The sequence below is a fragment of the Coffea eugenioides genome, chromosome 1, assembly GCF_003713205.1.
Source record: "Coffea eugenioides isolate CCC68of chromosome 1, Ceug_1.0, whole genome shotgun sequence".
NCBI classification, from domain to species: Eukaryota; Viridiplantae; Streptophyta; class Magnoliopsida; order Gentianales; family Rubiaceae; genus Coffea; species Coffea eugenioides.
Genome location: NC_040035.1, coordinates 36,753,420 through 36,779,198, shown reverse-complemented (window position 1 = coordinate 36,779,198; position 25,779 = coordinate 36,753,420). Strand labels below are relative to the sequence as shown.

The 25,779-nt window shown below is 36.9% G+C and overlaps 4 protein-coding genes across 8 annotated transcripts; 3 read left to right on the top strand and 1 right to left on the bottom strand.

The window, feature by feature from the left end:
• The first annotated feature begins 1,389 nt into the window (after window positions 1-1,389).
• LOC113777984 (dr1-associated corepressor-like) lies at window positions 1,390-5,745 on the top strand. 5 transcript variants are annotated; one of them, XM_027323244.1, is made up of 8 exons: window positions 1,390-1,568; window positions 1,891-1,958; window positions 2,065-2,138; window positions 2,788-2,860; window positions 3,016-3,109; window positions 3,220-3,333; window positions 3,425-3,482; window positions 3,876-4,761. In XM_027323244.1, the coding sequence occupies exons 4-8, from the start codon at window positions 2,806-2,808 to the stop codon at window positions 4,341-4,343; spliced, it is 789 nt and encodes a 262-aa protein (XP_027179045.1). In that variant the 5' UTR covers window positions 1,390-1,568; window positions 1,891-1,958; window positions 2,065-2,138; window positions 2,788-2,805; the 3' UTR covers window positions 4,344-4,761. The 5 variants fall into 5 exon arrangements, with proteins under 5 accessions (XP_027179045.1, XP_027179032.1, XP_027179037.1 ...); XM_027323231.1 differs by lacking the exons at window positions 1,891-1,958; window positions 2,065-2,138 and adding an exon at window positions 5,103-5,745 and having other exon boundaries at window positions 3,876-4,385; XM_027323236.1 differs by lacking the exons at window positions 1,891-1,958; window positions 2,065-2,138 and adding an exon at window positions 4,971-4,985 and having other exon boundaries at window positions 3,876-4,385.
• An 873-nt stretch (window positions 5,746-6,618) lies between these two features.
• Window positions 6,619-8,040, bottom strand: LOC113759802 (cysteine proteinase inhibitor A-like). The gene is made up of 2 exons (XM_027302376.1): window positions 7,759-8,040; window positions 6,619-7,125 (listed from the first exon to the last, which is right to left on the bottom strand). Exons 1-2 carry the CDS (start codon window positions 7,858-7,860, stop codon window positions 6,931-6,933), a joined length of 297 nt encoding a protein of 98 aa, XP_027158177.1. The 5' UTR covers window positions 7,861-8,040; the 3' UTR covers window positions 6,619-6,930.
• Window positions 8,041-8,857: 817 nt separating this feature from the next.
• On the top strand, window positions 8,858-10,212 carry LOC113771501. The gene is made up of 2 exons (XM_027316082.1): window positions 8,858-9,142; window positions 9,193-10,212. The coding sequence occupies exons 1-2, from the start codon at window positions 8,858-8,860 to the stop codon at window positions 10,210-10,212; spliced, it is 1,305 nt and encodes a 434-aa protein (XP_027171883.1).
• A 2,468-nt stretch (window positions 10,213-12,680) lies between these two features.
• Window positions 12,681-21,129, top strand: LOC113777897 (protein DGS1, mitochondrial). The gene is made up of 14 exons (XM_027323131.1): window positions 12,681-12,990; window positions 13,382-13,496; window positions 13,582-13,785; window positions 15,248-15,385; window positions 15,488-15,649; window positions 16,014-16,208; window positions 18,055-18,155; window positions 18,239-18,328; window positions 18,714-18,786; window positions 18,860-18,888; window positions 19,018-19,141; window positions 19,456-19,566; window positions 20,361-20,461; window positions 20,647-21,129. Exons 1-14 carry the CDS (start codon window positions 12,692-12,694, stop codon window positions 20,765-20,767), a joined length of 1,863 nt encoding a protein of 620 aa, XP_027178932.1. The 5' UTR covers window positions 12,681-12,691; the 3' UTR covers window positions 20,768-21,129.
• Window positions 21,130-25,779: the final 4,650 nt, after the last annotated feature.

The window sequence follows — 25,779 nt, the reverse complement described above, 5'->3', positions numbered from 1 at the left end:
GTATATATATATGCATATATACATATGTATATACACACATATATATATGTGCGTGCGTGTGTATATGTGTGTATAAACATGATTGTCTTTCATAATTTAGAGGAGACAATTTGTATTTTCTTGAAGACAGGAGGCAATTTGCTACTAAAGTAATACTATAATGGACTTTTTTGGGATTAAGTCTTTTGTTAAAGATGTGAAACTGCGCAAGGAGGCGGATGCTTAGGCAAAAATAATGGTATCCATGTACCACTTCAAAGTCTCCAAATCTGTGAGAAAGTACCCACTTGTTACATATTTTGTGACTGATAAGAACCATGTTATAGACCTAGAATCTTAGCAAGCATACTAAGACCAAATATTCTACTATTTACTTTTCCTTTAAATATGGAAAATTACTACTATGACATTCCAATTTAAAGTATTGAGAAAAAGAAAAAAACTATCAAAGAACAATAATAACAGAGTATTAATGGTTAAGGTTGAGACCTTAGAGCTCATTGAGATCCAATCCCCTTTCTCCTTCCTCACTTTTTAAATCTCACAAAAGGGAAAAAAAAAGAAAGGGAAGACAATATCAGTATATTCCGTAACATAGTAAGAAAAATTGACAAATTACATCGATTTGCTGTAACATTTATCATAAGTATGAAAATTTTCTATTTAAATTGTGTTTTGTGCTATTCATGTTCCTAAAGTTTTTACATATCATGTTATAAAAATCCTACCCAAATATTAATTGTAATTATTTACTTGATCCAACACCTATATTCTAATATGCTTTTGGCATAATTATAATTTTCTATTACCATCCTTGAAAATTTTCTCAATTTGTTTATAATATGTCGATAATCATTATTATTGACAAAAGTTAACTGTGAATTAACTGATTTCTACACAATCATCATCACGTCATTACACTAAGTGTAATTAGTGTTCAAAAACACACACACACACACACAGAGTGTTCACAAGAAGTTAGTTGCAATTAAATCACAAAGAATGAAATAACATTAAAACATGAAATTTGAAATTAAAAAAAAAATGGTTCCAAAACAAGTTTATACCAGTACTACTTTGTAATTACTTGAAACTCTAGGGATGTAATTGTAATTAACTCATTAAAGAACAAGGAAAAGATAAAAACAAGAGCCTAGAAAGTATAAATAAAAAGAGGAGGACTGACTTCTGATGACATCAAGAATAGGGGTTTTTCCGATAAAATCGAATCTGTGAAACCCCCTGACTGACTTTTGTTTCCCTTTTCATTTATTTATTTGTCTTTACTATTTTAAGCAATACCCAAAAAAAAAAAAGAAAAAATAAATTTCGCTAAGTCAAAAAGTTGGGGTTAAAAAAATTTAAAAAAAAACCAATCAAATTCTTCTTCCCAAAAGGCTTCTTGCTGTAGGTATAAACCTCGAAACAGAGTCCTTCAGGAAACGGAATTATATGTAGATAAGAAGGAACAGAAACTGATAAACTTCGATTTGTGGTTGTGGGGGCCGCAAAAATTCTAGATTTTTGAAGAAGCCATGAGGAAGAAACTCGACACTCGTTTCCCAGCCGTAAGTTTTCTTTTCAGTATGCTTTTTGGTGTCTATTTTGGTAGATTTTTTTGTGGGGTTTTTTTTCTTGTTCTTAAGTTTTTCCTTTTGTTTGTTCTAGTTTTGAATTTGTTAAATTTGTTGAGAAATAGAGCAATTAGGGCTAAGTTTTGCATTAGAGCTAAGTGGAAGCTTTGAATACTTTTTGTTTTCCGGATTTTAGGCAGCTTGGTAGTAAGTTTAACCATGAATTGTTGTGCAATTTTCTTTTGTTCTGTTGGTTTTTCCTTTTGCGTATGTTTTGAAAGTAAATTATGAGAGCCCCTTCTGGTTTTTGGGGTAGGTTTAGGGAGCTGGTGAATGGAGGGATTATTGTTTTTGCAAGTTGAAAGCTTTAGCAGGTAAAGTAAGGTATGCTCAGAGGTATCGCAAAGCTGAATTTGGAGAAGCAATTTTGTTTTTCGAGTTTAGATATGCTTAAATATGAGTTGTACTCTTGTGGTTATGATTTTGATAGGTTGGTGTTTGATCTTCGGAGCTGTTGAGATAGGATTACCCAAGTATAGTGGCTGCCAGAGGTTAGGGTTTAAGGTAAAGGAATGTACTTTAGGGTTTAAGGTAAAGGAATGTACTTTACCACCCAGTTGCTTTGAAGATATTTTTGAACTAGGGCTTTTCTCTCCAATCTTGGTTGTTTCAACTTTTTGGTGCATGTTTGGTAACTTTAAAGGAGAAACAGTATGTGATCTTCATGGCTGTTGAGATAAGGAAACCTAAATACAGTGGCTGACCTTAATCTCCTAAAGCTAATCATTAGGGAATACCGTCCAAATTAGTCTGTCTGCCGCTTCTTTCATAGCGGATTCGTAATTCTCGGCTGGCATAGAAGTATCTCGGAGGCGAAGGAGATTCATTTCTGGTACTGGTGGTATTGGACAAGCTCTCAGGGAATAATCTATTTTTTATTTCTGCCTTTCTTTCCTATGACGCCTAGGAACAGGCCAGAGGTTATTGCGAGGTTTAAGTAAAGTAGTGTATTTTTGGAGTACCATCTGCTTACAAATTCTCTTTTTGAACTAGGATTTTTTGTATTCAATCTTCACTGTTGCAAACTTTGGTAATCTTAAGAACAGATTGTTTATTTGCCGTACAACAGACTTTTGAGTTACATATAGATTGTTTGCATACTGAATTTGCCCTTTCCTGAACATGGCATCTAACTGTCTTGTTCCTTTCACAGGCTAGGATCAAGAAAATTATGCAAGCTGATGAAGATGTAGGGAAGATTGCTATGGCTGTACCTCTTCTAGTGTGTAAGTAGTTAAGGGAGAATATCCCCCCCCTCCCCCCAAAAGGGTGTCTCTTTCTTTGTATGATTTAGATTTGTATTTTTTGTTTGTTATTTTTTATTTTGCTTTTCCTTTATATGGTATTGGTTTTTATGTAAATTAAAATTTTTAATTGGCAGCTAAATCTTTGGAGTTGTTTCTGCAAGATCTTTGTGACCGAACGTATGAGATCACTCTTAAGAGGGGTGCAAAAACAGTTAACTCTTTGCACTTGTAAGCTTTCTTCTGTATCTTGTGTTTTAGTTTATTTATAGGACACTGGTCTGTTAAGCACTTTTTGGCAACTGTTCCTCTTATAATAACACTTCATAATTAACTTGTAGGAAACAATGTGTGCAGAGCTTTAATGTGTTTGACTTTCTGAGGGATATTGTGAGTAGGGTACCAGACCTAGGTGGTTCAGAAGCTGCTGCTGAGGGATCTTCCGCTAGAAAAAGGTACTTGAGGTTTTAGTAGTTTGGTTTCTCATTAAGCAAATTTTTAACATGCGAAGTTTTGGGCTGTGTGCTAATACCTTTTGTCATGCAGGAAGGCTATTGAAGATGAAGGGAACGACAGTGACAATGAAGCCAAGAAGAGCCACGTGGTGAGCTTATATTTCATGCATCTGTTGATCCAGTTTCTTTATTTGGTTTCTCTAATGTTTCACGATATGCTAAATGTTTGGGATTCTTGAGTTGTTGTACTCAATAAGTGATGTGACTTTGATACTATTCCCTAAAAGCATAAGGGGTGCACAGTTTGGTACTCACTGCAATAAGATGCATCTCCTAGCTTTTCCATTAAGACTTAATATTCTTTATTTTTCTGCAACTTTAAGTCTATATAAAACGTGAAATTTTAATCCTGTTTTGTAGCTTTTAATGTGCCTATTAAAACAAAATGGGAAGGAAGAAAAAAGATTGACAAGAAGTTAGGAGCTTTGAGTAATGACATTTGATGCCTGTTTTCCCTAATTGGTAAATATTCTTGACTGCAGTCCGAGACTGGCCACACCAGTGGGAGAGGAAGGGGAAGAGGAAGAGGGAGAGGTCGTGGTAGAGCTAATCGGACTTTGGAGAAAGAATCAATTTCTCAGCATGAAAAGTATGAAGACGACCTAGACATTTCGCTACAAAATGGTGACAAGAAAAGTATAAATATCAAAAGAATGGATAATGGAGCAAATCCAGATGATACGAAAATCTCTTTGGTTGCGCAAAATGCCGAGGCACCAGTTCGAAATTTTGATCTTAATGTGGACCTGAATGAAAATGCAGATTCCGCAGCCATACCAGCTGGAACCCCTTCTACCTCATCGGCAAAGCCTCCTATGGAGGTGAGGCCTGAAGAGTACCCTGGTTGGTCCCTTGCTGACATGGAATCGATGGCTATTGATCCTGTTCAACTTGCTAAACTGAATCAGAGGATAGAGGAAGAAGAGGAAGATTATGATGAAGAGGGATAACTTGCTGCTGTCCTGCTTTTGATAGTCAACATGGAGTAGCAGGTAGTTGTTATCCTTGACATTGGGTAGTGTTCACATGACATAGATGGAAAATCTTATTTGGCATTAGAAAATCATGGTGACTGGTACAACTTAGTTAAGTATTTTAGACATGTTAGGAATTAGGAAATGAGGTTGTCTTTCTTAGGCTTTTGTATTTTTATTTGTAGTTGTGCTCTCTAACAGCTACTACCAATCTAACTTTGTCAAGTTTTTCTTAGTATCCTAGGTTCTCTGTAATTATCTTGCCTAAGATTTAAGATTTGTAGCTCCTTTGAGTACATGATAGTTGATAACCATCGATTCAACCATAAAAATATTTGCCTTGGATGTCAATTTTATATTTGTATAAGCTGGGCCTCCGTTAAATATTTTTCAATTTCAAATGGCGATGCATATTTCGTCATCAACACTGTGATACCATTTTGCTTTTGCTTCTATTGCTTACGATTTGGAAACTACTAAAGTGTCAGGAAATGCCTGGTGTGCTAGTAGTATAATTTATAACTTTCATTCCTTGGAGATTTAAAGCAAGTTATATTTCACTAAATTAGTTAGACTGCAAGTATGGATTTTCCTGCCATTCAGGGGTTGATGCACGAAGCAGCTTGACAATATTAGTTTAGCAGGTGGTTTAATTCGTCCATACTAGCTAAGACGAATTTGCTTTCTTCTGTGGAAGTTGAGCTGTACCTGTGCTGTATGATTTACATGACACAGGCAAGATGAGCACGAGAGAGAATGGACAACGTGACCTGACAAGTTTGGTTTCACTTATATCACACCAAGGATCAATTGTATTGCAGATTTTCACAGAGGGTGAGTATTGGTTGAGTTGCAAGACTGCATTTGGAAGACGCTTTGGCAACCTGGTTTGGTTGAAGTTGGAACCCAAAGAACAAGCGAAATTAGAACCCAGCGGACAAGCGAAGATAGATCGCTTTCAACTAAATTCAAGGACCTCAACAGTAGCACTTCATCTGGACGTGCATGTGATGGAATTACACTGATAGGAAATTGCATTTTCTTGTTTGAAATGCCCCCTGAACTGATGCTTTTCGAAGTGCTTTAACCTGACGGGTTATAAATGGTGCAGAAGAAAGTTGTTGCCTTGAGTTTCACATTGTTCTTCCTACTACTACAGACAGAATTAGAGAAATAGCATTTGTTGGGCTTCATTGATCCCTGTATTTGTAAATTAAGTCTCAGATTGAATATGGATTTATAATCCTTCGATGAGGAAGGATTCAAGGTGACACAGCAAACAAAAACTTGTTACTGACTTCAAACAGCAAACCAACTTGCAGTCACTGCAATTATACTTCATGTTTTAATCGATACAAACAGCTTTCCCCCAAATACAGCTTGCACCAACGTAGAATATGTTTGGCTTGTGGCTGTTTTTCCAATTTCTGTTTACACGAGTCAATACGCAAGAAGTGATTCTCCTTTAATCATCAAACTACAAATACAGGTATTAAGGGCGAGAGGGAAAACAGACTCAAAACTTCCACCATCTATCTGTTCATTTGTTTGATGCGGTTTGGTCGTGACAACAAAACAATAAAGGGCTTTTCTTCCACTTATACGTTATTGGCCATGAAATTCTGTAGTACTGTAGATGAAGCTTGCAAGTTAACCCCAAGTTTAATCATGTGGTGATCCCTCAAGAGACCTTCCTGCCTACATTTTTGGCCTTCTTCCATCTTATCACTTCATGTTGTGAACTATTTGCAACGTGTATACTTGCAACTTTGTGGTACAGTGGTTTAGCAATTTGTCAATTTTGAAGTGAAGCAAAATGGTTAAGTTCAGAATACTTGATGAATCAAGAAATGAGAAGACTTACCCGTCAAGTGTTGTTCAATTATTTGCAAGACAGATAAATTCTACACATTGTTACAGCCTAAGGAAGAAAAATGCCAAAGACATCGATCCATCCTAAAAAGTGAAGGGGCATAGGTTTCCAGAGGAGCAATTAAAAGAGTTATTCCTAATTTTCTATTCATATTGACGCCTGGCATTTTCATGATGTGAGAAAATGTGCAGATTGAATTCCAAGTTCTGAAGTAACAAAAAGAGGATAAGGACCACTAGTTGTATTGCTCAAGGCATTAATAGAACGATATAACAGTCTACTAAAACACTTCTTTAATGAAGAACATAAAGCATTGGGGATGCTAAATGACCAGAGAATTTTCAGGGATTCATCTTGCCTTATGAAAGTGCTTACCAGTGAAAAGAGAAATATGACTTTTTATTTCAACAATAAGAGCCACATAGAGGAGCAAAGGGTAATGATACTCAAGCCAGAGTGGTATAAAAACCACAGGATCAGATCACATCGAACCGAACATCAGCGAAGATTATGTTGCTCTAACATCTATCCAACATAAGATAACATGTTACTAACATGTTAATATTACGAGTTATAGCATATACAAACTAAGCAAGTTTGAAACTCCAATCTTTCCAACTGAAAGACATTTACGCGTTAGCTTTATTTCTACTAGGCAAATAGGCAACAGCGCATTGTTAAGAAGCAAATTCAGGCACTAGTATCACCAGCAGCAGGCTTGAATTCTTGAACCTCCTTGAAGTTCAACCATGGCTTCACCCAAACTTTGGCCTCATAAAGCTTCTTCTGATTCCCATCTTTCACCTCAATGGTCAGATAGTACACGGTACCAGCAACCACCTGCTCTTTACTGTTGATCACCTTCTGAAATTCCAAAAGGGCATTCTGCAAACAATCCAACGCCCAAAGTCCAAACATGTCATGCCAGTTCACATTGCTAGATCAACTGACACTAAAAAGTAAACGCCTATTATTATCACGTTTGCCATTTAATATTCTTTTTTTATATTATCCTACGATCAAGTTTAGGAGGGAAAGATTATATTCTCCGAAGGCATATGAGATCATTTTGATTCAATAATAAGTTTAATAAATTACTAGGGCTCAATAATCAAGCCATTTTCTTGTACTAAAACTTACTCTGATTTCAAGACAAGTTCTTTTCTTTTTTTTTTTTTTTTTTTTTTTCAAGACAAGATTTTGATCGAATCTAGAGCTAAAAATTCACAAATAAATACAAAATCCACAGCAACCCTTCCATAATCAAGCCCTTTTCTTGTACTAGAATTTACTCTGGTATGAAGACAAGCTCCCAAGACAATATTATATCAAATCTACAGCTAAAAATTCGCAAATAAACCAAAAATCCACAACAGCCAGCTTCCATTTCTCCCTCTCCACTCTCCAAAACTAGCCCTTCCCTTTCCTAACTGAGTGAAAGAGGTTAACAAGGACCTCCTTAATTCATCAGAAAAGCACCCACTAAAAGAAAATTCAAAGAAATTCTGATTTACTCACCTGTTTCTTGTTGTAATCATCCACAGCAAACTTAGCCAGGCTCTCAATTTCAAGGCTGTTCTCATTGCCCTTAGATTCACTGATCCCACCAACTTTTGCCATTCCTTCTTTAAGAAACAAAAAATCGACTGAAAATTCAACAAAATTCCCAAATACAGAGCCTTCTTATCTTTTTCTGTGAACTTAGTGCGAGAAAAAGTAGGACAAGGAAGAGAGTGAGAGAACTCAGGCGTAGAAGTAGCCTATTTATAGAGGGCTGGGGAGCATTGAGAAGTAAACTAGTGAAGTGGGATGAATCAAGAACGGAAAACGGACGAAACGCGGGTCAGATTCGACGGGACGAAAGGAACCGTCCACGTGTAGCTTCGAATGGTTGGGAGGATGCAAAAGTACGATATTAGATCGGATTCTTAAATGGCCCATTGTTTTGTTTTGGATATCAGAATAATCTCCTACGCGCTAGCTTAAGTATTAAGCTTTTGCCACTTTTTCAAAGGGAAGGGAAGAAATTGAGACAGCCTTATCCTTATGCCATAAGTTTTGGAAAACAAAATGCCAAAAGACGTTGGAGCTCAGTTTTATTTGAAAAAAAAGAAAAAAAATCCTTTACTTGTCAAAGTAACATATGTTTGTACCTCAACAGCCTTGCAGAATTTTAAAATCAATGGCGCAGATCTACTGAGTTTTTACGTCTTAGATCTTTAATTTTATAGTGCGGTTGAACCTGTAATTGCATACTTTTGTTTTTGATTGAAATAGATTGTTATATTTGTAAGGCATAGAAACACATATTGAAATCCTCAACTTTCTCAAAGTTGAGAAGGTCAAGCATACCATCTAAAAAGATTCTCTTAATTAGGACTGAAAACAAATTGAATCAAGTCGAACTCTAGCATAATCGAGTCGAAACTGTCTTTAAGAGAACTCAAAAAGGAATCCCAATGTGCAAAAATTGTGGGGAGCAGATAGAGACCAAAGGAGGATGATACGTTTCCCTAATCTGTTGGTCAGTAAAATTTTGAAGGCCAAATATTATCCCAAGGCACATATACTGAACTGTGAGATCCCCAAAAATTCCTCATGGTTCTGGCAAAGCATAATGTCAGCGAGAGATACAGTTGAAGGGGGCATTTGGAAGAGAGTTGGGTTGGGGACAACCACAAGCATATGGAAGGATCACTGGATACCAAACAATCCAAATGGACAGTCAACAACTCCAATTCCAGCCAATGCGGATGAGCAGAAAGTTGAAGAGTTGATCTCAAACTTTAGGTGGAACAAGAGTGTCATTTTCAGAAGATTTAACAAAGAGGATGCTGAGAACATTGTAAAGATACCTATTAGCCTTTCAAGGACTGGAGACCAGCACTTTTGGATACATATAGTAAGCATGGAGAGTACTCAGTTAAGTCTTGCTATCAAATTTTGTTGAAGGAAGAGAGGAGGAAGGAAGTAGGAGTAAGAGGGGATTCAGGTTCTAGTTATGATGACTCCAACACCCAAATTTGGAGAACTCTTTGGGGTCTGAATATCAAGCATAAGATTAAGCTATTCATTTGGAGGTGTATTACTAACACATTAACAGCAAGGGAAACAATATTCAGGAGAACGAAACAAGGCTCACCATGCTGCTTGAGATGTGGAGACAAGATAGAAACGGTGGAACACATTCTGTTTCATTGTGCACAGGCTCAGAAGGTATGGAAGCTTGCACCAGTTCAATGGGACGGCATTCAGACTCAAACTGGTTGTTTTATGCAATGGTGGGCAGCTTTAACTCAAGCTAGGAGTAGGAAGGAAGGCAAACAACATTTAGCTTTGACTGCTAACATACTTTGGCAGCTATGGAAGGATAGGAATGAGCTGGAATTTGAAGGGAAAGAGAAGGATGGTATTAAAGTAGTGCAAAAGGCAAGTATTGAGTGGATGGAGTTTGAGGAAGCTGGTACAGGAAAGGAAGCTAGGAGTACATCAGAAACAGATGCAGCAGATGCAAGGCAAAGGGAGGAAGGAATGGAGGTAAGGGACTTGGTGGAACTTCACACTGCAACACAGAAAGCAACCGAGGGACACAAGATGGGAATTGGCGTTGTGGCCAAGCTGAATGGAACAAGAATTATAGCTGACTGGGTGCTAGTGGACAGAACTTCGCAACTGGCAATACAAGATGAAGCTGCAGCAGTGCGATTGGCACTCATCAAAGTATGGCAGCTTGGCTGGCACAGGATTAAAGTCATAAACGCCAATCACCATCTTATTGCTATGCTGAAAAGTGGGAAAGGAGACAATCCGAACACAGTCACGTTAGTGGATGATATACTTGCTCTAGCTAATCTGTTTCAAATGTGCTTTTTTGAAGTAGGAAAAAATAGTAATATGTCTCTATGTCAAAGCATTAGTCGTTATGCTCTAAGCATAGTTTTGGATGAAGAGAGAATTTTTGTCTCTTCTTAGTGTCATGGTACACTTTGTGTAGGTGGTTGAGCCGTTGCTCAAATATTGCAAAGTTTGGTTTGCTATAAAATTCATCTATCGGTTCCGAAAAAAAAAAAAAAAAGAAAGATAGAGACCAAAGACCACAAGTTCTTTTTTTGTAGAACTGTACAGGATACATGAAAAACATTTTCACTCCAATGGGATGGCTTGATGCAACACAGATGGAACTTCTGGGAATGGTGGATGCATTTGCAAGAGGCTACAGCTAGGAAAGATGGGAAAGACTACATAGCTATGACAGCAAATCTGTTATGGCAAATATGGAAAGCGGGAATTAGGTAGCCTTCAATTTGACACATCAAGAAGGCTTACTGGACTTCTACGATTGCTGTTGATGAGTGGCATGATTTTAGGCAGCAAACTTGGAGGTGACCAACTCAACGGAGACAAGATAGCAAGAACAAGGCAACCAAATCCCAAGATCATGTCAAGATAAGCAAGCACTGAACTTGTTTGCAGATGGAGCAATTGATAAGTTAAGAAACACTGCTGGCCTAGGGATTGGAATATGGGATCTTGGGGGACAATTGACAGCAACTTGGGCTATACTTGTTAGCTACTGTGAAGATCCAGAAATTGCTGAGGCTTTGGCAATCAGAGCTGCAATGGTATATGCATTAAACAGAAACTAAGCATCTATACTTGTCCTTTCTGATTGCAAAGAAGTAGCAGATAGAATTAGGGAGGAGTTGGATCCTTTTGGTACTTGCCGAATTACTTTTGTTCCAAGGCAGTCTAATAGAGTTAGTTATTACTGGCAATGTTTGCCACAAAACTCACTACTGATGTAAAGTGAAAATTACAATTCCCTCTGTGGCTCACAACCACTATAATAAACACCTATCTCTTAATAAACACCCTCATAATATTACTAGCCAAAAGAAAACAACCACTATAATAAACACCCTCATACTATCTCTTAGAGCTGGTTCGGCAATTTAGGATAGAAAAGGAAAGAAAAGAAAGGATCGGTTAGGAAAGAAAAGAAAATAAGACAAAAAAATGGAAAGAAACTTAGAGGTTAGAGCTAGTTTCTTTCAAGGTTGTTCGGGAGTTCAGAAAAGAAAAGAAATAAATAATTTCCTTTTGTAGAGGTGTTATAGAAAAATGGAAAGAAATGATTCTTAATGTCTACCTTTACAAATGTGCCATTTTAAAGGGTTTGTCTAACGGGTGCAAGATATATTTCAAGCATCATATTTTTTAAAATATAAGATTAATTAAGAAAAGTAAATAAATATAAGGGAGGATAATAATTATTAGTATATGTTTGTATGTGTGTGTCTATATATATATATATATATATATATATATATATGGTAGGTTAGGAAGATGTCATGTGTATTAACAAATGTTTTATAGATACCCGTTAGAAAAATTTTAGTTAAATAATAAAGGCCATATATGACAAAAAGATGTCATATTGAAAAATCTTATTATCTTCTCTCAAAATCTACCCACTTTTGGCAAGAAAACTTTTTGATAGTGGATGGAAGTGAAATCCTTTCAATTTCTTTTCTTTTTGTCTAAGGATATTACTTTCAATTCAAAACATTCCCTCAGTGTCCATTTCTCATCTCCCAAATGTAACGTTACTAAGCATATACGTCCTCAATAAATGTAACAAAGTTAGTAATCAGAAATAGTTAAATAGAGAAGTCAAATCGAAGCCAGCATCTGATAAAGGCTCAACCGCTCAACTAGAGGTGCAAACGAATTGAGCCGCTTGCAAGCGATTCGAGTCGAGTTCAAACGGGTCGAGTTGAACTCGAGTTCAAAATATTAAACTCTTTAACTCGCGAGTTTGAGTATATATATATATATATATTTATTTATTTATTTTAATAGTAAAATTACATATATATCATTAATATTTTATTATTTATTAAGAAAAAATATTATTTTATTTATTTTTTTAAAAAATAATTATTTTTATTTATCGAGCTCGAGCTTCAAAATTGCCAGTTCGTTGAGCTCGAACTCGAGTTCGAATTCGATAAAATTAAGGCAAGACTCGACTCGATTAAATCAAAGTTTGATTCGATTCAATTCGCTTGCAACCCTAGACTTAACAAATAGAATTGGTAAACTTGTAGGCCTGATTTGGTGGCCCTGAAGTGAAAGGAAAAGAAGAAATTGAGAAAGCTATAACTATAAGCAAAGAAAAGAGGTAAAGACTCAAATCTCAAGGGCTCTAGTGGCTATCAAGTCAAAATCCGAGGGGTCTAGATGTAATCAATTTAGGGAGACTTGGTTTAAGTGACTAACACTAAACCCTAGGGAATAATTAATTAATTAGTAGGATTGGGCAGATTTAGTAATTTACACCAATGACAAGGTCAATATCATAAATCCCTTCGCTCCTATTCAAACAGCTGACACTTTCTTCTTTTTCACTTCTTTTTCCACTTTGTAACAAAAAATTTTACATAAACTAATGGAGGAAGGGGGCATGTCAGCGGTACCTAAAACCAAGACTCCGTCGCCGGTGACGCCGTTATCGCCGACGATGATGAAGGACGTCAAAGCCTTAGTCTCATTGTACTCGAACTATTTCTGGAACCGATTGCTCAGCCTTTTTCCTAATCCAAATTCCAATTTTCGCACCAAAATTTCCAGTTTTTATCATTCTTCTACTACTAGTACTACTCGCGGAAGCTCCAAGCGACGCCGTCGCACCACTTGCCTTCCTCTCCCTTTGCCTCCGGCTTCTTCGCCGGACTCTCCTTCTTCACTGTAGGCCTCCCATTCAGTTCATAGATACATCATTTACATAGTGATTGTAATAATATTTAAGTTATTGGTACAATGTTTTTGTACAAATGTTGATATCTGTTTATTTGGATGTTAATTCATTGGAAAAGTGAAGTTAAATTGAGAAAGTTACTGAAAGATATAACCAAGTAGATGTTGAAGGGCCTCAATGGTGGCTATATTTCACATGTTTTGTTGTTAGAATGATTCTGTAAAATCCAATCTTGTCATTGTATTGCAATTTCAGAATATGGATTATGCGGTTTTGTATCTCATTTGAAAGTATTGTATGCAAGTCAGTTTCATTTCAGAAGGTAATCTTGTGAAAGTCATTTAGCATGTGGTTTTGTTAAGAGTGGATTGATACGTGCAGGCTTACGGTAGAAGCATCTAAGATACGCAATGTGTTGGAGGATGTAATGGAGTGTGTCTTTCTAAATTTGCATTACATACAGAAGAACTTACAATTCTGGCAATCTAGAGCGGAGGTTAGTGCCTATGGTTTTCTTGGTGAAAAATTGATTTTTTATTTAGTGTACTTAACTTGGTCTGTTATCACTTATCTCATTTCAGGGATCAAATGCTCAAAAAGTATACTTCATGGTCTGTGAGAGAGGGCCAAATGCTTTTGTCAATGGCGTAATACAGCTGATGCGTGATTCTCTTGCAGAGCATACTGGGATGCAGCGGATGTCTTGTTCAGCCTCTTCTTACATGTCTGAGAGAATTATTGTCCTTACTAATCTAAGATACTTTTTGGCTGCGTTTTTGGCACAGGTTTGTTGCTATTAAGAGTAGGCGCTCTTTGCAATGAACGCATAGTTATTGATTTTAATTTATAATCAGATAGGGCCTTCTGATTTTTATTGGAAATGGAATTATTTCATGCGTTAAGCTTAATTAGATTATTTATTTACAAAAGCCTTCTTGTGCTGCTAAGAGCCATATTGAAATTCATTCAGACGAGTAAAGAGATGACATTCTTGGAGATATTCTGTTGAAAAATTTCAGAAACAGCAGACGTCAGAAGTAATGAGTAACGATCCTATGTACATATGCTTAGACTTTATTCAACTTCCATTGCAACATGGTTCTCTGCAGGCAGTAGAAATTATAGCTTTCAGCTTGCCAAAGAAATAATTTGGTGGAGTTTGAGATTCCTTTTACAGTTTCAATTGGTTGAGCTATATAGTTGATGGATTTTTTCCTCCCTGATCTCTCTCTCTCTCTCTCTCTCTGTGAACTTGTGTGTTTGCACATGCATATTTTGCTTCTTGTCTTAAGAAGAGGGCTGTGTAGCAATTGAGAACTAGAAAGAGTTGCACCTTTCTGTTGGGACTACATAATGAAATTTTGCTGTTGGTGCGAAGCAATTATTTTGTTGTTGGCCTGATTCCCCTGAACCTTTTGAGGAATTTACCCGCTGGTTATGTTGTTTGATCTAGAGTGAAGACGTTATTAGGCTATTCGAACTGCCTGTCATAATTTTACAGGCTATTAGCTTAAAAAAAGCTTCTTGTTGTGGCAAGGGATTTCTAAAGGATCTTGGAGTGATAATATTGCTTCTGGATGTCATTCTTTGTGACTGCACTTATAAAAATTGTCTAGTTCTTGAATAAGCTACTCGCTTGCTCTCTTTCTTTGTACTTAATTTTTTTCTAGCTCTGATGTATTTTCTTAAATAGCAATTCTATATATTTTTCACAGTTATGGATCACGTATATTTAGAAAATGTGCTTACCTGCACTAATGTCTTTGTTAGACCAAGTTGCTATTTCTAGATTCACCAGCCACGTAACCAGCTACTTAGATATGGTTTTGCCACTTGACCATTGCCTACTAGCTTGCTAGTCTAGTATTCAAATTTAGTTGACCTCCTTTACTGCAGACCTGTGAAGTGTTCATCTCCAAAGTATTGCTTTTGAGTATTTTGTTCTTGTTTTGTTGTAAGCTTTGTTTTAATCCTTTAGGGGCTGTTCTTAGAGTGATTTAGGAGCCTGTGCTAAAGGCCAAGTTTCAAATTATGTAGAATCTGTATAAAGACAGTTCATGCTTCTTTGTGATAAATTTTGAGAATCAGATTAATCTTTTACTGTTAACCGAACTGATCATTTTTGTGGAAGTGAAACTTGCATTTTTTTTCCGCATCTGCCGATTGTTATATTTATCAGAACTGGGATTTGATATTATGGGGCTTCATTTGGCCAATTTTACCAAGTTATGATTACTGTTCAAATAGGTTTACACAGAGACTGATAGAGTTGGAGAGGATTTAGTTAAGGAGCCTGAGAAGTCGGTGCCATCTTTATTGGTCACCGTCAATGACTTGTTTTTGAAATTGGAGGCATCAATCGGCCATTTCCATGCCATGCGTCAGGTTCCGACACATAAATAACCCATGTGGATCCTTAAATCTAAATGTGTACAGTTACAGATTAATTTATGACGTGCTTTTGTTTTCTTTCACTTCCTTTTGCAGGGTGATTCGTCTGTTGATGGAAGTTATTCCTTTCCTTTAATGTTTGAGAAACTTCCAGAAGTAAACCAGGAAGGCTCACAGTGGACAGAGTGTGAAACCACAGACGCTATTAACTTGATCTGTGAAAATCTACACAAATTGGACTCTTATTTGTCTACTCTGGTAAGAGTTTGTACCCTACATTGTGCTTTCTGATTCACATGTTTTTCTATCTATTTGATACTCATGTTTTGGGTGGATAAGGAGTTATAGTTTCACTGCAAATTGCTTGAAGATGTTTGATGGAAAATTTGCTTTAGAAGTCAGTTTGGGATATTTGATTTTATATTCATTGCCTCTATATACTCCATCAAGTAATATTTTCATCACATCTTGTCATTGACCCTGTTTATCAAAAATGTATTTTGTCCCTTGAATGGTTATTAGCTAGTGAAGATTTGTGGCAACAATATAATTGACAGAGGAAAGTCAATAAGCTTTGTGGTTTGTCTTATTTAATAAATTCTCCTTGCATTTACTGTCCTAGGTTACCAAACATCGAAAGCCAAAGAAAATGACTTTATATTGGATGCATTATACCGGTGGGGTTGTTGGCATCTCTCTTTGTTCGTTATGGCTTCTTCGTCATAGTCGATTGATGGGGAGCTCTGATATTGATAATTGGATAAGTGAGGCAAAGGATTCAACACTAAGCTTTTGGAATGATCATGTAGAACAGCCAGTAAGCTTTCTCTGGTTTTCTTCTGTATATTTTTTACAACCTTTAGGCCTTTTTGCACTTTATTGGATGTGCAGTTTCAAAGATCAAGATTTAGCTTACATTTTTTGTGGACATTCAGTGTATTGCCGAGTATAAGTTCATAGTTTGTAGATATACATGGGGTTGTTTAATGCCGACTAGGAATAAAATAACTAACAAGGACTTGGATTATTGTTGGAATCGTTAAGACCTTAATATTGCGGTTTGACATGTACATGATTCGACGTTCATTGCTAGTAAATATCACTGGCATGTTAGTTTGAAATCAAGGTGATAATTCTGAAAGAATTAAGGTTTACTTGATCTTTTTTAATATTTTCTGAACCAAGGTTATTCTGCTTAACCTGCTAGAGGTACTTGGTTCTCTTTTCCTTTGTATTGGCAGCTTATTATTCCTTTGCATCCTGATGCACCACATGGATTAAGTTTGTTTAAAATCGACAAAATCAGTTATTTATTGTCTTATTTATCTTGAATTATGAGTCTTCTCTCTGGTCTGAAAAAGTAATTTGTGCCAGAATTTTCTATTAATAACTGTCTTCAGAAGGTATTACTCCAAAAGAAATTTAAACTCCTCTTTCATTCTATGAATTCGTTCTTGGTACAGCCTGGACTTGTGCACTTTGGCTCTAGTATAGTTTAATTTCGACCAGTTTTGTGTTATATTATCGTTAAAGTCAGTAGATGCCTAAATTTAGTTGGTCAATAAATAATGATTAAAGATTGTAACTCCCTATTTAGAAGGTAATCCATGTAAGAGAACTACATAATTTGTTTAAGCTACTAAGTTTATAAGTTTACGACTAAGTTTAGGCACTATGATGAATCTTAGGACTTTTTTACAGTAACGGTTTAAGTTTGGGCACTGCCTCAGGGAGAAATTAGACATTTTCAAAATACTTTGCTAGTAATCATCAAGGAGATTATTAGGTTCATCAGCTCCATAAACCGTACTAATAAACTTGAATAAAATCCTTCTGGAAATTGTATTGCTCTATTCCAGTTTCTTGGGGGTGGAGAGGGCCACACAAGCCAGATTTGGCTAAGTTCATTTATTTTTATTTTTTTTCTTTTTGTCTCCTGAATTAGATTGACCTGTTACAAGAGGTTAGAAATGTTGAGATCTGCCTTCCGTATCTTGTCCTCTATATGCTTCCAATAGATTGCAGAGCTTATAAAAGAGTCAAAAAGCACACTGATCTGCTTGTTTGGGTTGTTTTCCTTATTCTGACTGCTATGAACAAAGAAAAAGTGTCTTCCTCCTCCCGGACAAATTCAATTGAATAAACAGTAGTAGGAGGCATTAACATGTCTTAATGTTTGAATGTGGTTAACTGGTTTGGATGAGTTGGAAAACTGTTTTGGCTTTGCAAATTTGATGAATTTAATCTATTTTTTAATTTATGCTATTGACGTGCAACTGTTTTTTGTTGAAGTGGAAGTGTTCAGTGTTGTTTTTAAATATGGTTGCATGTCACTTATTTATGAGTATTCAATTAGAGATTGTTCTGCTTTTACTTTCTTTCCCAGGTAAGTAAGCTTTCTGTCTTCCTGGAACCTGGAGTTTCAGTGGACCATGAAAGATGTTTGCTTCTTTTCAAGTGTTGATTTGTAGCTCATGTGATTTCACTTCTGTTGGCTTATCTCACTGTTAAGAATTATTTAACTATATAATTTCATAATATTGCAAATTTGGAACTAATTGGTACTTTTTCTCATTCCATCTCTCTCATTCTCTGGTTATGAATTGCAATAATAGTCTTCTAGACTTAAAATTTGTTCAACTAATTGAGTGTTTTTTCATCAGCTTCTGTCTATAAGGAATGAGCTCTTTGAGACATTCAGGAAGAGGCAAAAGGGTGTAATGGAACGTGAAGAAGTACAGTTTACTGCTGACTCTCTTCACAGGTTAGTTAATGACTCCATGATTGTACCTTATGGACTATGTTGTTTTTGATCTGCAACTGACCTTACCCACTGATGCTCTTCAGAATGTTATTAGCTTTCAGTGAGCAGACAAAAGGTCACAAATTGCCACAGAATGCGTCAGACCAGGAAATGCTTGAAATTGTCATGGGCAGGTGTGCTTTTTTCCAGTTAAATGTGTGTTTAGCTAGAAACTTCATGGTAGGCAGTGGATCATTGCAGTGGGCAGTAGTTAAATCTTACTAATGTTCACATGGAACTTAAATTTCATTTTTTCTTTTAGTTTTTAAATGGGAAGAGTCTTGGGGTTGTCTGCTACTAGTATCCCATATATCGTGAACTTACAGTCTGCTGTGTACAGTGAACAGGATAAGGTTTGTTAATTATTAGTGGGCACATTGGATTCTTACTCTGTTACTAATGTTTATGCTTAGCATACTCTATACTGGTTGTAGTATCTGCAACATGATGTGTATACCTCACCATCCTAAACCCTGCTCTTGTCCATTGACATGAAGTAGTTTATCCATCTGTATTTAGGTATGAGAAAGAAGTTATGCATCCGATCCAGAATCTTGTTGGGGGAGAACTTGTTCGTTCTCTCCTTATACAGGCAAGTCCTCTTAACCTGTTTCATTTGGTAAGTTTTGGCTTAGCATTTGACTTTAGCTCCTTTTTGTGGACAGGTTCAGAAGCTAAAGCTGGACATTGAGACGTGAGTTGAATAACTGAGATCTTGAGTAGAAATGTTTGAATAGAATGTCACTAGAATTTTGGGTCGCTCTTCCTTTCTTTCTTGCTATCCCCCTCACTCATAAACCTTTTTTACCAAATTCTTAAACAGAGCAATGCTCGAGTTAGACCAGATTCTCAGGGCCAATGAGATCAACTTTGCTATTTTGGCTGCTTTACCAGCATTTGCTCTCTCCCTTATTTTGCTGATGTTGGTGCGCGCATGGCTTAAACAGGTCAGAATGACTCTTTCTATTGTTAGAAAAGGTTCAACAGAATTTGCTTGCTTGTTTTGGTGTATCATGTTAGAATTAAGTAGATAGTTCCTGGTATAAATGCTCTAGCCCTTTCATCTAGCTCAAAACTTCGCTGGCCATGGAACACGCCAAGATACTTTTGACGGCATTTCTTGCCACTTCCACACAAGTTCATGCATTGCGCATAGTTTTGAACTCTGCATTCCTCATATTCCAAGATTACGATTCTACAATTATATCAGGTGTTACGAAACTATTTAACGCTATATCTGTACTTGTTTCTCTTGAAATAGGATACAAGAGCAGAAGGTAGGGGGAGAGTTGCTCGGATTCAAAGAAGGCTGCTTGTAGTTGAGATTGAGAGAGGGATTATGCAAATTCAGACTTGCAGAGATCAAGGGCTGGTAATTGCTCTCTTCATTGTTTTGTCCGGACATCAAACTATTTATCTGATTGTGTTCTACCAATTGCTTATTGCTAGTCCAGATTTACTGTCAGACTTGATTATAAAATTTATTCAGCTTGGAAATCTCTGAACTTGTGCAGTAGCAGGAATCTTCTAATTCAACATTGCTGTACTGTGTGTTCTCAACTGCTTCTAATTTTAGAAGCAGAATCGGAAGCCAAAAGCACCTATTGTGCTGCTGCTGATTTCCAGCTCTTTTGCAGGCAGAAAAACTAAAAGCAAGGAAATGAGAACAGAAGAAAGTAGCTTTTCTGCTTCAGGGTCCTAAATTATTTGAGAACAAGCTTGTAGTAATTTCTGCCTCAATAATCATATCAAGTTTTTAGTAACAAAATTGTTAATAAATCTCAAACACATTCTTGTCCATTTATACCCTCAGGAAACATTCCTGCATGGCGCACCTCATAGATCCCCTTAAGAAATATTCATTATGTCATACAGACTACTGCTTAGGTTTTTCTAGAACCTTTGTTTTTTCTCAATTGTTTCATTCCTATATTTCATTGGAATACTCCTCCAAAATCTTGTTCATGTGCTTGCTAGCTTGTGACTGCACTACTGAATTTAGGTTGGTTGCATGCTGCTTTGTTTCGAACTGCTTTACTATTGATTGATTTGCTTTATTTCCTTTAGTCGTAGACAAATCTGCTTTGATGGTAATTACTCTTTAGAAACAACTTTGATTGCCTCGACTTGTACAAAATTAAGGTTGTCTTCTCTATTTTTTTCAAGGAAAATGATGCTGAATGCATGTTTGGGCTGGTTTTGTATTCCTTGGATCGCTTATACTGTGCTGTGGAGAGGCATGCAAAAGCAACCGGTGAATGGATGTGGTTAGTTCTAGTTCATCTTTTTATTTCTCTTAGATGTTCTATATTTCTTTTTTCGTCCTTCTTCAGTGTGTCTGCATATTTGGGCGTATGAACATCTGGGTTTTTGTTCATCTTTGCGTGCATTAAAGAGAGTGACAAAAGGACACTCACTCAATTATGGAGCTAATCATTGTATATTTAAACAGTTTGAGACAGGATATATATGATTTGGCGAAGCCAGGCCTTCAATCTGCAAATAAGCTCAGGATTACATCGCGCATGGAGCGGGTGTACGACTGCTTGCTTCCTTCACCAAAACGACAATGAACCTACATTGTTTTCACAAAATTTTGCAAGACTACGCAAGACATTCATTTGGTAGAGAACTGATAGATGGTTTTTCTTTTGTTACCGACATGCTTTAGTAATTTGTAAGCTGCAAATTTTGGAAAGAGTTGCAGCACAGGGGCATCATCTTTTTGGTATAGCAAAGAACTGAGCTTTCTCCTCTCACTTTTCTGGCGGTATATACCCAAGTTATTGACTAAAGAATGTTAGAAGATGGATTCTTGTTTATTGGCTACAAATTACTCGGACAACTACAGCTGCTTTTGAATATGTTCTCTAGTATAGCTTTGGGAGATCAGAGAAATGAGGGGTCTATGCAAATAATATTTGGTTTTTTTTTTCTTTAAAGAAGGGTAAAGTATGTACCAAACTGATGTGATTGTAAAGATGTCATAATACAATCAAGCACATAAAAAAGCATGTTCAATCACTGCTTATCTGAGTAAACAAAAAAATGGTTCAGATGAAATAAATCATGACACTTATTCTTTGTCTAATTATTTAGTACGCTGTCCAAACCCAAGTGGCAACAAATTTACAAAATGCATGGAACGAAATTACTGCTCTAGTCTGCTATATGGATTGATTCCTTCAATCAAGCATACGGTTGTTGGTTGTTCCGTTGGTTAAAAAAAAAAAAAAAAGCATACGGTTGTTTACTTGACAAAAAAGAGACTTAAAAACTGCAAAATTGTGGATTTGGGATTTTGGATGGGGTGATTTAGTTTTTTTTTTTTTTTTTTGTCGAAACGTTAGCTTTATATATATCATCGTAAACTTTACAGTATTTGGACAAAGGTCCAATCAAAAGGACAACCGTCCTACAAAAATCATTGGTGCTTAGCACCTAAGATTGGGGTTCACCCGTTCTTCATCTAAAAAGATGTTTAGAGCATGCAACCTCAATTCAATATTACCTACTTTCCCTGAATTAGCAAAAGAGAAAGAACACTTATGAAACAGATTACTTAAGAACTGGATGTCTTCGATTAGAGTAGCCAGCAGTTGGTTGGTGTGCCTTGTGTCCTTTATGCATTCCACCAACTCCCTGTTGTCTAGTTCCATCTTGATACTCCTCCATCCTTGGTTGACAGCATTCAGTAGTGCTAATCTCACTGCAGCAGCTTGGTCTTGTAGTGGATCAGTTGACATTCTTTCCCTCAATGTCCATCCTACTTGTATTTGTCCCATGGAGTCAGTTGCAGTGATCCCAATTCCCACCCTTGCTTGTCTTTTATCTTGGTGGGTAGACCTTGATCAGCAAACTTTGTTGGCTCTCATTCTGATCCTGCTCTTCCTTAGTTCTTTGATGTATTCTTGTTTCCTGAGTGTCCTTTCTTGAGCCTTTTCTTTTGTTGGCCTCATCGAACTCCATCCATTCCTTCATGGCTTTCTGAATTATCTTGTGAGGTTGCCTATCCTTTTGGTTAAACTCCCTATCATTCCTGGCTTTCCATATCTGCCAGAGAATGTTGATAGTGAGATTCACCTTATCTTCCCCTCCTCTGTCCTCTTGAGGTTCTATGATTGCAGCCCACCATTTGATGAAACAATCCGACAGCTGCTGTATTCCATCCCACTACACTAGTGCCATCTTCCATATTTCCTTAGCTTTGGTACACTGGAGCAGAAGGTGTTCAATTGACTCTTCTTTTTCTCCACACCCTGCACACATAGGATTCCCTTGTTTTGTTCTTCTGTGGATTTCTCCTCTAACAGGTAGTCCACCATGCAGGCACTTCCAAATGAACACTTTCATTTTTTGATTCACCTTCTGCTTCCATAGTGTTTTCCAGACCTGAGTAATAGTTCCTTCATAGCTTGGTCCAGCTCCCTTCCTCCTTCTTGTGCCCTCCATCTCCTTTTCCTTCATCCAAGTCTTATAGCCAGATTGAGCTGTGTATTGTCCATTTTGAGAATGCATCCAGTAGTAGCAGTCTTCTTTTCCTATTAGACTTATAGGTATTCTCAAGATCCTCTCAGCATCTTGTGAGTTGAAAGTTTTGAAGATCAGGACTGTGTTCCATCTGTTGTTGATTATCAGTTCAGAAACATGCTTTAGTTGACACCCCTGAGGCTTTTCAGAAGTTGGTTTCCCGTAAGGCCTATCTGGAATCCAATTGTCCTCCCAGATCCTAGTTCCTTTACCATTTCCTATTTTCCTCCTGATGCCATTTTGAACTTCTTTTCCGACAGCTGATAGGCTTTGCCAAATCCATTAAGCATTCTGAGGCACTTTGCAGTTAAAGATTGATTGTTTGGGATAGTATTTTGCCTTTAAAACTTTACTGACTAGCAAGTTTGGTTGTGTTAATAACTTCCAGACTTGTTTGGCCAGTAGAGCTTTATTAAACATTTGCAAATCCTTGAATCCCATTCCTCCAATACTTCTCTTCTCAGTCATTTTCCTCCAGCCAATCCAATGCATCTTTTTCTTCCCTTCTGAATCCCCCCACTAGTAGTCTGCCATTTTGGCACTAATATCTCTACACAGCTTAGTGTGTAATCTGAAGCACGACATTGTGTAGGTTGGCATGGCCATAGCCACTGCTTTAAGCATTATCTCCTTCCCTACCTGGCTTAATAATTTGTTTTTCCACCCCTGTAATTTCTTATCTATGGAGTTCTTAATAAAGCCAAACACCTGCTCTTTGGATCTTGTGATGATCATAGGCAGCCCAAGATATTTGCCCTGTCCTACCTGCTGGATTGACCGCATTGTGAGACTAATTTCATTCCTCACTGTTATGGTTGTATTTTTGCTAAAGAACACTGAGGATTTGTCCATGTTGATTAGTTGCCCTGTAGCCTTTTCATATACTTTGAGGATCATCATTAACTTCCCAGCTTCTTGAGTATTAGCTTTGCAAAAAATTAAGGAGTCGTCAGCAAAAAACAGATGAGTGATTGTAGGTGCCCCTCTACTGATCTTAACTCCTGTTAGCTCCTTTTCCACCTTTGCTTTCTGTAGCAGATTAGATAGTCCCTCTGAACATAAAAGAAACAGATAGGGAGAGAATGGATCTCCTTGTCTTATGCCTCTAGAGGGGGTGATGTACTCCTTTTGCTCCCCATTGATGTTGAAGGAGTAAGTCAGTGAACTAATACAGGCATTAATCCATCCCTAGGTGGAGCAGAATCCCATCTTACCCATTATGGCTTTCAAAAAATCCCATTCCACCCTGTCATAGGCCTTTGACATGTCCAGTTTCACCGCCATAGAACCATCTCTACCATGTCTTTTATTTTTCAGAAAGTGCATCAACTCATGAGATAGAATGACATTATCTAAAATTTGCCTACCTGGAACAAATGCAGATTGGTTCTTGCTAATACATCTAGAGAGGAAAGGCTTTAGTCTGTTGACAAGTAATTTAGCTAGAGCTTTGTAGATCACTTGACAATGACTTATAGGCCTGGACTATTTAATCTCGGTAAGACAGTCAACTTTTGGTATCAAGGAAATGACACTGTGATTTATGGCTTTAAGAATGACACTATTATGAAAAAACCTTGGATCGCACTTATCAGATCCTTCTTAATAATGCTCTAGAATTTTTGAAAAAGTAGGGGAGACATGCCATCACTTTCAGGAGCCTTATTAGGATCCATAGAGAAGAAAGCAGCCTTTATTTCCTCTTCATCCACTTTTTTAATGTGTTCCCTATTCATTTGTTCGGTTATAAAAACAGGAATCCCATCTAAGATTTCCTCTAACTCCCCTGACCCTGAACTCTTGAACAGATCCTCATAATATGTAGCTACTTCCCTTCCCAGCTCTTCTTCATTTGCAGTCCATTCTCTACTAGATTTTTTCATTTTCTGAAGTCTATTCCTTTTCCTCCTTCCTTTAACAGTTGCATGGAAAAACTGAGTGTTCTTATCCCCCTCTTTCAACCACCTTAATCTAGATTTCTGGTTCTAGTAAGCCTCTTCGTCCTCATATGCCAATTTCAACAGTCCTTTCATTTCCTGCACTTTTTGCTTTTTGTTTTCTACATTTGATGCCTTAATGTCCTCAATCTAGTTTTTGCACCATTTAATTCTTTCAAGTGAGTTTCCTTTCTTGCTGCTGCTCCACTTTAGCAGCTCTACTCTACAGTTCTTGATTTTCTGCTTCACCTTGAACCATCTAGTTCCATCGCAAGGGATATTCCAAGCCTCCTTCACCACCTCCTCAATCTCATCTTGTTGAAGCCATCTTTTATCAAACTAGAACCTTCTTTTCCATTTCTTCCTTTCCTTATGAGTTTCTAGTATTAGCATGCTGTGATATGAGGCATGAGACTCAATGTGTGTACATTTTGCATCCTCATAGCATTGTGACCATTCAATGGAGCATAGTCCTCTATCAAGTCTCTCTTTTACTTCACCATTCCCAAACCAGTTATTGCCCCATGTCCATGGCTTCCCTTCGAACCAAACATCTACCAACTGATTATAATTTATAAACTTCCTAAAGTCATTGAAGCTTCTGTTATCTCGCTTTCTTCCTTCCTATTTTTCATCATTGGAGGTGATATCATTGAAGTCTCCCATGATAATCCATTTGTCTCCCCAACCTGATTTCCTTCTGTTTAAAACATCCCACTGTCCTCTCCTCACTTAACTGTCACAATTAGCATAAATTCCAATGAGCCACCAGCTTTCCTTCTTCACCTCATCTTTCACTTTTGCCTCTATAGTAAAGGTTGTACTTATTGAAATCTTAACATCATTGGTCCACAAAAGAGCCATCCCTCCACTTCTATTCATAGCATCTATGTGAGAACTCGAAAATTTTCACATTTTCTAAGCATTATTTTATTTTTGCCTACATTTTTATACTGTCCTTTAAAATATTAAAATTTTCTATACATTTTTATAAGTAAGTACAGTTTTAAAATTATTTTCCTGGTATAAGTTAGTATACGTTAAATTTGAAGTGCATTATAGACGTGGGACCCGCTAGTGCGATAAAATTTTGGTGACCAAGTGATTTTTGTGCTAAG